The 13,977-nt window shown below is 36.0% G+C and overlaps 1 protein-coding gene across 1 annotated transcript in view; it reads left to right on the top strand.

Moving 5' to 3' along the window:
- PIAS1 (protein inhibitor of activated STAT 1) overlaps positions 1–13,977 on the top strand; it is a 120,218-nt gene that overhangs the window by 66,456 nt on the left and 39,785 nt on the right. The window contains exons 3-6 of the mRNA XM_011226745.3: positions 7,756–7,840; positions 8,100–8,147; positions 11,710–11,800; positions 12,464–12,598. Of these exons, the coding sequence (XP_011225047.2) occupies positions 7,756–7,840; positions 8,100–8,147; positions 11,710–11,800; positions 12,464–12,598 (359 nt within the window). The remainder of the gene's footprint in view (positions 1–7,755; positions 7,841–8,099; positions 8,148–11,709; positions 11,801–12,463; positions 12,599–13,977) is intronic.

Below are 13,977 nucleotides of genomic sequence, written 5' to 3'. Positions count from 1 at the left end.
ACATACAACCCCAAATTTTTGGAGGACTAGGTTCTTACTGTCCATATTAGCCTCATCAGCCTCTCTAGGAACTCAGGCCATAGTCTCCACAGCCATAGTGGGGCTCAGAAATGGTGGGGGATAGTTGCTAGATCACTCACATAGCTTTTTAAACAAATTTTAGCAGTCTTGTCTTACCAAACAACTCCCCTGGTTGTTGTAAGTGTCTGATCAGGTTTCAGAGTTCTGAAATCATTGATTCTGATAGACTTCAGCTCAGCAGTCGTTTTAGAGGAGGGACTAACCTCTGGAGCTTCCTCTGTGATGTCACTTATGACCTGTTTTGAATTAATGTTTGCGGGGCGCCTGGGTGGCAGAGCGGTTAAGCGTCTGCCTTCAGCTCAGGGCGTGATCCCGGCGTTACGGGATCGAGCCCCACGTCAGGCTCCTCTGCTATGAGCCTGCTTCTTCCTCTCCCACTCCCCCCTGCTTGTGTTCCCTCTCTCACTGGCTGTCTCTATCTCTGTCAAATAAATAAATAAAATCTTAAAAAAAAAAAAGAATTAATGTTTGCACATGGTATACTATATGATTTGAAGCTTCTTTTTTTCCTTCTGCATACATGGGCATCCAGTTGTTCCAGCATCATTCATTGAAAAGACTATTCATTTTCAACTAAATTGCCTTTGCACCTTTGTCAGAAATTAGTTGTTCATATATATACGTGGATATATTTTGAGACTCTGTTCTGTTCTATAGATTATTTTTATACTGTCTTGACACCAACATCACACTGTCTTAATTACTGTACTTTTATAATGTCTTGAAAGCAACTGTTAGCCCTTCAGTTTTGTCTTTTTTTTTTTTTTTAAGATTTTATTTATTTGACAGAGAGAGAGACAGCGAGAGAGGGAACACAAGCTGAGGAGTGGGAGAGGGAGAAGCAGGGCTCCCACCGAGCAGGGAGCCTGATGTGGGTCTCGATCCCAGGACCTTGGGATCATGACCTGAGTTGAAGGCAGACACTTAACAACTGAGCTACCCAGGGACCCCATCCTTTTTAATAGAAAGTTAGATTCGATTTGCTAAAGTTAGGCTAAGAATGTTTGTGTTTATGCTTATATGAGGTGATAGTCAATAATTTTCTTGTAATATCCTTGACTTGTTTTGGTACTGGAGCAATACTGACCTCATAGAATGAGTTGAGATATATTCCCTCCTTTTTAATTTTTTTGAAGGAGAGTTTGTTTAGAACTTGTATTACTTCTTTTTTAAATGTTTGATAGAATTATTCAGGTTTTTGAAGCAATTTATGTAGAACTTTGGTATTTTTTTCTTCAATAGTTGGTAGATTTCCCTGAGAAAACATCTGGGCCTAGAGTTTTCTTTGAGGAAAGATATTTAACTACAAATTCAATTTCTTTCCTAGATACAGGGCTATTCATGTTATCTATTTCTTCTTGAGTGCTCTTTGGTCGTTTCTGTTTTTCAAGACATTTGGTTTTTCTGAGTTGTCAGAGTTTTTGTTATAAAGGTGTTTGTAATAGTTTCATATGTTTTTAATATATGTAGGATCAGTAGCGATGTCACCTCTTACTCCTGATATTGGTCATTTGTGTCCGCTCTTCTTTTTCTTATTAGTTTGTCTAGAGGCATATCAGTTTTGCCGATCTTCAGAAAGAAACAACCTTTGGTATTACTGATTTTGCTCTCTCTCTCTTTTAGTTTCAGAGTGTTTTATTATATGAGTATTCATTCTCTTATTGATTGATACTTGGCATAAGAATAATCTTAATGGGAACTATGTAACTTTGTGATGAAAATGACAAAACCTTGAGAATATGAATAAGTGGACACAGGTACAGTACTCCAGGATGGCAAGATTAAAGATGTAAAGCTATAAAGATGTCAGCTGTCAAAATAATTTGTAGGTTTATTGTAATTCTACTCAAAATACCATTAGGTTTTAAAAATCATAACAAGACTATACAGAAGTTCATTAGGTGAATAAATATTTAAGTTGATGTTAAAGTTCTGAAGAAAGAATGGGTGGAGAGAAACCTAACTATAACATATTAAAACACAGTGAATCTATAACAATTGAGAAATAGAGTGTCAGCACCAGGATAAAAAAGACCAATGGGAAAATAGCCCGGAAATGGAACATGTCGGATATAAGGATTTAATGTATGATAAAGGAAACATATCCACAGGGAAGGGAAGGATTATTTAACATATGGTGTTAGTATAATGGTAAGCAGTTTGGAGTAACAGAAATTTAGATTTTTAAAAATATCACATACTAAAATAAGTTCCAGATGGATTAATAATTACATAGAAACAACAAGCCAAAAATTGAATTGTGTATTGATTGAACCTAAGAAGAGGAACAAATTAGAATTTGTGAAGGACATGGTTGACAGATTAGATTACATAAAAGTTTAACTTATATATCATCCAAAAATGTAGCCAAATGAGAAAAATATAGCAGACTGTGGGAAATAATTTGCAGCAAATTTCCAAAGGTTAATGTTCTTATATATGAAACCCCTATGCAAATACAAAAATGGGTGCAGGACAGGATTGGACAATTAACTAAACAGGAAACAAAACAAAAACAGGGAAAAAACTCTTTAAGGCAAATTAAACTACTAAGGAGTTACCATGATCCACCCATTAAATTAGCACAACTCCCATGCAGGCCAGAGTAGGGTGCAATTAGTAGATGCATAAATTGTTGGTGGTCTTATATATAATGTTACAACCATCTGAAAATCACTTCCACAGTGTGTCAAGATTCATAAAAATCCCCATACTTTTTGACCCAGAAATGCCACATCTGGGAATTGGTCCAAAGAATGTAATAACTAAGCCCCCCTTCAAAAAACAAACATGAGCCCAAGGATGTTCACAGAGTGGTTTCAAATAGTGAAAAATTAAAAACAACCTAAATAGCTAATCAAGGGCGTAATTAAAATTTTCATTATACCCCATAGATAGAATACAATGCAATGATTAAAATATGGTAATAGAGATTATAATTGAAAAACGTGATAAGGGTGGGGCGCCTGGGTGGCACAGCGGTTAAGCGTCTGCCTTCCGCTCAGGGCGTGATCCCGGCGTTACGGGATCGAGCCCCACATCAGGCTCCTCCGCTATGAGCCTGCTTCTTCCTCTCCCACTCCCCCTGCTTGTGTTCCCTCTCTTGCTGGCTGTCTCTTTCTCTGTCAAATAAATAAATAAAATCTTTATAAGAAAATGTGATAAGGGTGATTTCTTTAAAATGAACTTTCAAATTGTCTATACAATTTGATATAAAAATGACTAAAAGGAAATATGTAAAAATGATAAACAGTTATGATGAAGGGATAGTGGGTCGTTCTTTTCCTGTTTTCTATGATCCAGTATAATGCTAAGCTGCATGAAGAGAAGTATACCACCCAGATCAGAGGAGCTAATGAACCCGTATTATGAGAAGAACATGGACTTTGGTGGAGATGTTTAGATCTGAGTTCCAATTTTGCTTCTACTTAACCTAGTAGGAGGCCTTGACAGTGAACATAACAACTTTGAACATCAATTTCTTTTTTTTTTTAAATGATTTTTTATTATATTATGTTAGTCACCATACAGTACATCCCCGGATTCCGATGTAAAGTGATGCTCCATTAGTTGCATATAACACCCAGGGTACCATGCAATACGTGCCCTCCTTACCACCCATCACCAGTCTATCCCATTCCCCCACCCCCCTCCCCTCTGAAGTCCTCAGTTTGTTTCTCATAGTCCATAGTCTCTCATGTTTCATTCCCCCTTCTGATTACCCCCCTTTTCTTTATCCCTCTTCCCCTACAGATCTTCCTAGTTCTTATGTTCCATAGATGAGAGAAATCATATAATTGTCTTTCTCTGCTTGACTTATTTCACTTAGCATTATCTGCTCCAGTGCCGTCCGTGTTGCAGCAAATGTTGAGAATTCGTTCTTTCTTATAACTGAGTAATATTCCATTGTATATATGGACCACAGCTTCTTAATCCAGTCATCTGTTGAGGGGCATCTCAGCTCCTTCCACGATTTAGCTATTGTGGACAATGCTGCTATGAACATTGGGGTGCATATGGCCCTTCTCTTCACTACGTCTGTTACGTTTGAGAAGTTCTCTGTAGATCTTGGATACCAGTCCCTTATCTGTAGTGTCCTTTGCAAATATATTCTCCCATTCCGTGGGCTGCCTCTTAGTTTTTTTGACTGTTTCCTTGGNCTGTTTCCTTGGCTGTGCAGAAGCTTTTTATCCTGATGAAGTCCCATATATTCATTTTATCTTTTGTTTCTCTGGCCTTTGGAGATGTGTCATGAAAAAGGTTGCTCTGGCCGATGTCGTAGAGGTTGTTGCCTATGTTCTCTAGAATTTTGATGGATTCCTGTCTCACAATCGAGGTCTTTCATCCATTTGGAGTTTATTTTTGTGTATGGTGTGAGAGAGTGGTCAAGTTTCATTCTTTTGCATGAACATCAATTTCTAAATCTGAAAAAGGAGCAGATACCTTTTCTTCATTGCTGTATCGATTAACGATAGTAGATGGTAGTTGTTGATAAAAATGCTCTTTCAGTCACATCACATCTGGACTAATAAATCGGCTTATAATCAACCATAAATCTCAGTGGCAAACAAGTAAGGTTTATGTCTGGCTTATGTTACTTACTAGCTGCAGATTGGCTGTGGCTGTGCTTTATGTTCTTTTCACTCTAGAATCAGGGTAGACTAGAACAAAAGATGGTGAAACCAAAGGAGAACTCATAAAGGTCTGCCTAGAAGCGGTATACTTCCACTTACCTTTCACTGGCCAAAGCTAATGTCAGTGGCACTGGAATAATCTTCCCATAAGGATGAGCCAGTAGAGAGAGGGGCAGCAGATATTTAGAATAAATACGCATACTGTGACAGAGTATGTCCAGTTCTTGCGGTACTTTAAGGGTGTGACAACCTGGAATATGTCCAGAGGATCAGGATGGTGAGTAATTATGCAGTCGCCCCCGAAATACAGTGAGAAGAGTTGAGAAAGAGGGTCTTGTTAATGCTGTCTAAAATACTTGAGGAATGGCTGTCACTTGATATGGTGTATGACACGGATGGGTAGAAATTACAGCATTATGTATTTTGACTCAGTATAAGGGCGAAAGGAGGAAAGCGGATAGAAAAGGAAATTGTTGGTTGTTTTAAATATCTTATCTCATTTTTATTCTTCAAAATAATTCTATGAATTTGTGTATGTGTGTGTTTATGTTTAAATACTGGAGGAGAAAACAGTCACAGATACAAACAGTATCTATGGTCATATGGCAAGTAAATGGCAAATCCATTTTGGAATCTAGGTCTATGTGACCTCATCTCTTTCCACTAAATTTTGCTACTTTCTATAGGGCTGCGTGCTTTCTTACAATTAAACTGTTAATATCAGCCACCTTCTGCCTGACAAGGTAATGGCCACTCTTTTCCTACCTCTAAATGGTTTCAAACAAAGTGTGAGGAAAGGCTGAAAGGAAGGTTGAGCTCTAGATCGGTGTTCTGCAAACTTATGTGATCATATGCACCTCTCAGTAAAATAATTTCGTGTGTGTGCGTGCGTGTGTGTGTATGTCATATCTATTAAGCTATTATACTAATATTCTATATGTTATAAAGCAAAAAGTAGAAGTTAAAGATTTTACATAAAATTTTAGGTATTTTTATAAATTATATTTAAGATTTCATATAAAATCTCAACCTTTTAAAACTTCTATTTACAGGTAGGTAGGTACTTTTTCTTGTATCCCTATGGATTGTCTTGTATACCTTCTGAGATGCATACTGTCAACGTTGGAAGTCATTGTTTTGGATGATATGTTGGACTCCTTTTTCATTATGAGGATTCTGTGATTCTTTTTGGCCTGAGTTTTTCTGAAAGGGATAGTAATAGCTTAATTGCCTTTCAGAAAAGTTTTTAAGATAGTCTGTTACCTAAGACAAAACTTTAAGTTCTTCACTGGCATTCATTGTGAAAATTAAGCCTGTAAAACACATAGATGAAAGGTGCTTTTCCAGATAAATTGTAATAACTTCATGAGCATTACAATCTAAAAAGAGTTTGTAAATAGAGGTTATTATTAAGTAATAAACCTTATTTCTATGTGTGGCACAAGCAACTGCCCCTTTATTTTTGTCATGTCTTCTTTATCTAAATCTGCATGTGTGTGTCCAAAACTTACTGTACTCATATATTCTAAAATGAATCTGAAATTTTGCCTAAAGAGAAATACGAATTTTTGTACTTGCGAAATTATTTTAGCACTGTTTTAGAATGGGGCCAAAAATCTAAATTAGGCTAAGCCTACTGGATTAAAAATCTTCATGGAGAGATATCCTATAAGAAGCAAAGGAGTTACTTGTATTGTTTGACGGAGGAAACGATCTGCTTTTCTGCATTCTGGTCCTTGGTTATCGGCCATTTGCCAGGTTGATACCTCACAATTAAGATCACTTTCTGGTTGGTAACTCTTTCTTGGGGATAGATTCTTTAAGAAAAAGCCTTCCCAGTTCACAGAAAGCAGAAATGCAAATCTGGCCTTTAAAAGATGCTTCTATATTGAGATGAAATTATAGATCAGCAGTGATCTTTTCCATTTTTTTCTCATCGTGATACATTTGTACAGATTTTTCAGCATGACATACTGCAATTTCGTGGTAATTGTAGAGGAAGTGTTGCTTACAAGTCAGATCAAACCCCATTTAAACAAGAGATGGCCAAATTCAGCTACTTTTCTGCGTGGGTTTAAGTGGTCCACAGGCCAGGATTTCCTTGCTAGTAACTTTTAGTGATCCTTTTGTTCTAGAAAATTACCCTTGAAAAGTATAGTTTAAATAGTTTGGTATTTTTAAATTGTCATATTCTTTTATTTTTCAGCAATCGTTCATTGCTTCTTTGTGCCAAGCACTGAGGAAACATTAGCACTGTTTTTTAAAATATGTGTGTAACTGGTATAAGCCAATAGAATTACTGTTGCTCACAGCAGCATACTGTAAGGAATCCCTGCTCTTCCATGGACCTGTCCTTGCTTGCCTGCTGTCTCACTCTTTTCTCTCTCGCTGCTTCCTTCCCCTCCCTCCCTTCCTCTCTTCATTCCCTTCCTTCCCCTCTTTTTATAACTGTTTCCTTCTCTGAGATAGTGACTACGCAGATTTTGAAATCAGATCATCTAAGTTTAAGAGAAACTCTCTATGATATTTACTGTATAACACTTGCATGGTATAGTTAGGCAGGAGATTATAAAATCCATATTTTGCGTTAAAGACCAAATGTCACCTCACCTGTGATCTCCAGATGTGTATGTTTGTTACTTAGCTCAAAAACCATGTATCTTTAAATGGGTTTATCTTTTTCTATTTTAAGTAAAATTAATATAAGCATGTTTTTATACAAGCGTGCTTTTTTTTAGATGCACACATTTATATGATTAGATAATTTTCAATTAGTGTTTCTTTGATTATGTATTTTCTGAATTTGAATCCTGATACAGCTTTTGGAATTAGCCATTTTGGTGCCTCTTTCTGTTACATTACAACTGGTGCATTTCTTACTTTTCAGTGCTTTAATTGCCTTGTTATCTAAACTCTAGAATGCATTCCAGTTAATTAAAGTCATGTGAATGATTGGGCTTGCTTTTGTTTTTTTCTGGCTGTTATGTTCTCTATTGATGAATTTGAAGGTAATTAAAAGTATACTTCTTTTCTTCTTTAGCATCAGACAACAGTCAGCGCTTTCGAGAAACCTGTTTTGCATTTGCATTGACACCACAACAAGTGCAGCAAATCAGTAGTTCCATGTAAGTTCTCTTCAAGTGTAACTTGCAGTTTGGCCTTCGAAACCGGTAATGTCTATAATAAGTGATTTTTAAAAACAGTGTATTGGGTGAGTATTAGTGTCATGCAAATACTAGTATTGAAAATACTATTATAGTGTTAGTTATCTGAAGAACAGTTATATCTCTGATAATATGAAGAACTTTTGTGTAACAGTATCTTTGAGTCAGCTTTCATGTGCTTTTTTTAAAAATAATTGTGGTTCTTACCCCTCTTTTCTAGGGATATTTCTGGGACCAAATGTGACTTCACAGTGCAGGTCCAGTTAAGGTACAGTGTTGCCTACAGTATATATATCCAGTGTTTAAAAGCTAATATTCTTTAAAGATTTTTAAAATTATGTAATTTTCAGTAAGTATATTGAAAGTATTAGGTTTAGATGTTTCAGTGAGAGAAGACCTTTCTGTTGTGAAATATCCTAATTTTTTCCATTTTAGATTTTAATATAGCAAGTCATATACCATATACCTAACTACCTTTCTCCATTTTAGTTGCCTTCAGTTGGTTGGGAAGCTCCAGCTAACGATATGTTTAAATGATACGATAGTGTGAGCTCTTCAGAACTACTTCCTTTATGAAAGTGCAAAAGCCTCATCTATATGGATGACAAACTACTGTAAATAAGGAAGTAATACTTAGGTTAAGTGTACAGTGTCTCACAGACTAACAAAAGCCAAAACAGTCTAATTTGCTTTATCCTGTATTGTAAATCATTAATTTAAAAACACTATTCTAGATTTCAAGAGACATCTCTTGATAGTTTTGCAAAGACGAATGGAAAATTTTCCAGCATGGATTCACAGTTTCCCTTATTCAGTTTCTTTTCTTAGCTCATTTTTTTCTAAGGATATCCAAGAATTTTTTGATGTTAATATGTCTCTGTCTTATGTAAAACAGCTTACGGTGTTCTTTATTCTTTGACTATGCCTGCAGGAACCTAACTGCTCCACACTAGTCTTGTCACAATAGGGATGGAAGAGGAAGTACAAGACTGTTGTTTTTCTCCATAAGTTGTTTCCCTAAGGTGGGAAGGATAAGTCAGACAGATAACCACAGTCTCAATAATTGGATCTGAAGTTGTGTATACAAATTATAAATACATTAGGAGGTCAGAAAAGAGAATAAAACACCTTCTCAGTGCTTCAGGGAATGATGTGGAAAACTCTGATCTTGGCTTAAAAATAGAGTGATGAAAGCAGTGAGAAGGCAGAGGAGAGGTTGAAGTCTTGATTTTATTATTTTTTAAAATTTTATTTATTTATTTTTAAGGATTTTTAAAATTTATTTATTTGAGAGAGATACTGAGAGCATGAGCAGGGGGGAGAGGCAGAGAGAGTAGAAGAAACAGATTCCCCACTGAGCAGGGAGCCTGATGCAGGGCTCCATCCCAGGACCCTGAGATTAAGACCTGAGCTGAAGGCAAGCTCTTAACCAGCTGAGCCACCCAGGCACCCCTGAAGTCTTGATTTTAGAGGACACTGACAAAGATGTTCCTATGTAAAAGGTACTTTATCCTCTGTCAGGGGCAGAACATGATAATGACTGAATAAATTAAAGGACTAAAGTATGATGCTTTCATAATTACATATTGCTATAATTTTGCTTACTTCTGCATCAGCAGTTTTATTTTAAACTGTTGCTTGGAGCCACCCTTAGGGATCTGTGCTAGGTTGTGTGTGTCGTCCGCCCCCCGCCTCTGAACCAAAGTAGTACTGCTTTGATCTGTTTTGCATATTTGACTTCTGGGCTCGTTTTCATTTGAAGAAAGAGTCGCAAGACTAAAATAGAGTTTGAAAACCATAGTTCTAGAACAAAAGAGTAGTTCCTGTCCTGAATATTTTATATTAATATACATGCATTCTGTAACGCAGCAACATTCCAAAGGAATGTTTTCTTTTTAAGATAGGTAAATTCTCTGTTTCAGAGATTCTGAGGGAATCTCGGTGGTTAAAAATGGTTTAGCCATTTTCAATTCAAATTCATCTCCAGAACTTGATGAAAAATCAAGAACCATTTTGTATTACGTTTGGTAATTATTAGGTGGTTCTTTGTGTTTTGATAAAAAGGTTATTTTTTTATAACCCCTTTACCCTCGATAACTAGGTCTACAATCATCATGAGCTGGGAGTGTATACCTATTATCCTAATTATAAATTGCATCTAAAGCATGAAAATAATTTGGTCAGGATTAAGGTTAGTGTCTTCTCTATTAGATTCTTAGTCTGTTCTCATTTATGTACTTGTTTCCCCTCCCCACCACCATGAACTCCTTCACAGCTATTCCTCTTTTTTCTTCTTTTTCCTTTGTTTGTTAGAGTGGCTTAGATTTTCACCTTTTACTTAAATGACTAGGAGTCAGCTTGTCATATAAATCATTCTTTTCTGTAGTTTCAGGAAGCCAGAGTCTGTGTTTCAAATTTATCACGCATTGGAATAATTTATTAAAAACTTTGCAGCATCCTCTTACTGTTGCAGTATGAAGGATTGTCTTATAATAGGTTTTGCCGGGGTTAGAGGTGATCGTGTGAGCTTTGACATCTGTGTATTTTCATCTGTGTTGCTATGTATATTTCAAGAAAATCTTTGTAGATCAGTAATTCTTAACTGTTTTATGGGACCCTTACCCTTTGAGAATCTGATGGAAGCTACAGATTGTTTCCCCATACAGATATGTATATTATGTACATAGAAAATTGTCCAATTTGTGGATCCTCCCACACACAGATTCCATAGCTGTCAGGTCAACACCCTACACCGTATATGTTGAGGGAAGATGTTTGTGTGTGATGAATATTTCACAGAATTCAGATAGGGGTCTTCTTAACATATAACTCAATGATGCTGTGAATGTTCTATAAAGGTGGGATGAGCCGGGATGCCTGGGTGGCTCAGGTCCGTTAAGCCCCTGCCTTCGGCTCAGGTCATGATCCCAGGGTCCTGGGAACAGGTCCCGCATGGGGCTTCTTGCTCAGCGGGGAATCTGCTTCTCCCTCTGGCTAGCGCTCCTCCTGCTTGTTTTCTCCCTCTCTCATAAATAAATGAAGTCTTAAAAAAAAAAAAAAGGTGAGATGAGCCTCAGCTGTATATTGGGAATAAGGAAGTTATTAAGATGTCTTGAATAGCAAATTAATAATTTATTTCTTTATGTAAGCATGAACAGAATGAGAACTTACAAATTATGTAGCTGTGCATAGTTTTCCTAAAACATTATGCATTTAATTTAGAAATAAATGTTTTCATGAGTTTCTAAAATACCATTTTAAATGTATGTGGATATAGTACAGATAATGTTATTTTTCAACACCTTCTGTTCTCAGGGAATAATGGAGTACCTTGGCTTAGCGGATAGAATTTGGTCTTAGGGATGGACTTAACAGCATTTTCAATATATTCTGCTAAGAACCAAAAAATGAATGTTTTATAAGCAGATAAGTTTGGGAGATACTGTGTATATCTCCCTCTTAGAAAGTGACAATGCGTGATACCCTAGCTCTGAGACGTTCTATTTTAAGATAACTTAATTTGATTTTTTGGTTCAGAATGTCTTAAATTTATTCCACTACAGAGCCTTTTTTCCCTCCCTAGAACACGCTTAAATGATTGGCAATATTATGAAGACGACTGTAGGTTGATAGTCATGATCATTGAAACTCTACGTTGACAGAATTACTTATTTTCAATTTGTTTAAATGTGCTTATTCATCATGTGAAATGTCTAGCCGTAGTAGTTTTTGTTGTTGTTAAGTTTAGCATCCTTTTAGATTAGCTATTGAACAAAAATATTGAGGTCATCCTTTAATAAAGGAAGTTAAACTTGTCCTTTATCGTTTAGGTTTTGTTTATCAGAAACCAGTTGTCCACAAGAAGATCACTTCCCACCCAATCTTTGTGTGAAAGTGAATACAAAACCTTGCAGCCTTCCGGTAAGTCCTAAAAGCTATTCTTTAAATGCATTGCCAGCATAGCTATCAAATAAGTCATGACAGCTGTTGTTAATCATAGTTTTTCATTAAGGAAACATCTTTATTTTGGATGTATTTTTCATGTGACTGTATAAAACACTTGCACCAACTATGTATAATTAACAGCTGTGACATTAGCTGTGGAGACAAAGTCTAGGACTTGGAGATGGGTGTGGTAGTTTTAGTGTTACACTGGATTTTGAGGGACAAAAAATTGTTTCAACAAAACCTTAGTGACACTTATGTGAATCTGGAAGCCTGTGGTAGAACAGGGGAAGAATGCTGTGTCTTAAACAGAATGAGAGTGCAAGCTGTTACTGGTCACCTTTAAAGTGTTCCTTATATACTTATTCAAGCTCTTTATGAATTCATCCTGATTCTTAACGATTTAGAGATTTGTAACTTCTCTTGCCAGTATTATTCTCAGGCTTACTATAATGAGACTGTAGGGTTGTTCAGAGAACTAATCTTGTAACTGTTTGCTTCTCCAATTTTTAATGAAAATATTCATATTTTCCAGTATGTAGTTTGCGGAGGTTTTTTTTGTTTGTTTTAGGAATGGAAGTTAAAATGATTGTGGAAATAATAAGTAGTAATAAATTATATTTCATCTTTCATCCTTAGGGTTATCTTCCACCTACAAAAAATGGTGTGGAACCAAAGCGACCCAGCCGACCAATCAATATCACCTCGCTTGTCCGATTGTCCACAACAGTACCAAACACCATTGTTGTTTCTTGGACTGCAGAAATTGGAAGAGTAAGTAAATTTTTATTTTTACTAGATTTTAGTATTATAAGGAAGGGTTAATCTCCATGGCTACCTGAGCTTATATGTAAATGATATTGTAAAATGAATTGCAAAGGGATTTATTTTTGTCTCACAATGAATTTTCAACATGTTCCCATTTAAAAAATGGGTTCATGCAGTATTCATTGTTTTATAACCTGATCCTTTCACTCAGCAATTTATCATGAACGTCTTTTTATGTTATTACGTGTTCATCTGCATGATTTCTAATGGCTAGGTCATATTCCAGTATGAATATGCCATAATTTAGTCTACTCCCTATTGTTGAGCAATTAGTTGATTTATTGATTGACTGATTCGTTGCTATTTCAGAGACCATCCTAGAAGCTATGGCTTTGCATACATATATCATAATTCCCTTAAATTCCCAGAAGTGGAATTCCTAAGTCAAAGAGCATGCAGAATTTAAAGAAATGTTGTGTACTTTGACAGATTGCCTTACCAGAAGATGTACAAATTTATTCTCTTTCAGTGTTTGTGTGCCTGTTAACCCATACCCTATCAATACTTTTATCTTCTTTAAAATCTTTACCAAGTTTAGTAGGTAAATAAAGGCACCATGTTGCTTTGACTAGTGCTCCTTTTATTACTGAGATTGAACATATTTTGTCTGTTGTGATTTATATTTTAAAATTATATCCATATTTATTTCTCTATTGCTGTTTTTCTTACTCTTATTTATGAATTCTTTATGTATTAAGACTTAACCTCTTTCACATGTTGCCAATATTTGTTTCCAGTTTGTTTGCCTCTTATTTTTTTTAATGTGATTATTTAATATTTAGAGGACTTAAATTATTATAGAGCCAATTTTTTTTTTTAAGATTTTATTTATTTATTTGACAGAGATAGAGACAGACAGCGAAAGAGGGAACACAAGCAGGTGGAGTGGGAGAGGAAGACAGGCTCATAGCAGAGGAGCCCTGATGTGGGGCTCGATCCCATAACGCCGGGATCACGCCCTGAGCCGAAGGCAGACGCTTAACCGCCATGCCACCCAGGCGCCCCTATAGAGCCAATTTTTAACCAGTTTTTTTTTTTTTGTGGTCTTTCCTCCTCAGTCCCCATCACATTTAAGTTTTTCTGCCCTTCCCAAGCTTACATAAATATTTGTTTATATTTTCTTCTAGACTTTTGAGGTTTTTTGTTTTACTTTTAAATAGTCCATCGCAAATTCTGTGTGGTGTGAAATAAAAATTTACTTTCATTTTTTCAGTAGCCAGTTGGTCTGACACCATTAACTAAATAAATGCTGATTCAGAAGCCACCATTGCTATATATTTGATTTTTATTTATCCTATGTGTGTTTCTGAATTTTTTAATATTGT

Source organism: Ailuropoda melanoleuca, chromosome 5 (genome assembly GCF_002007445.2).
Source record: "Ailuropoda melanoleuca isolate Jingjing chromosome 5, ASM200744v2, whole genome shotgun sequence".
Classification (NCBI taxonomy): Eukaryota; Metazoa; Chordata; class Mammalia; order Carnivora; family Ursidae; genus Ailuropoda; species Ailuropoda melanoleuca.
Note: the sequence above shows the minus strand (reverse complement) of the source record. Positions and strands in the feature narration are given on the sequence as shown.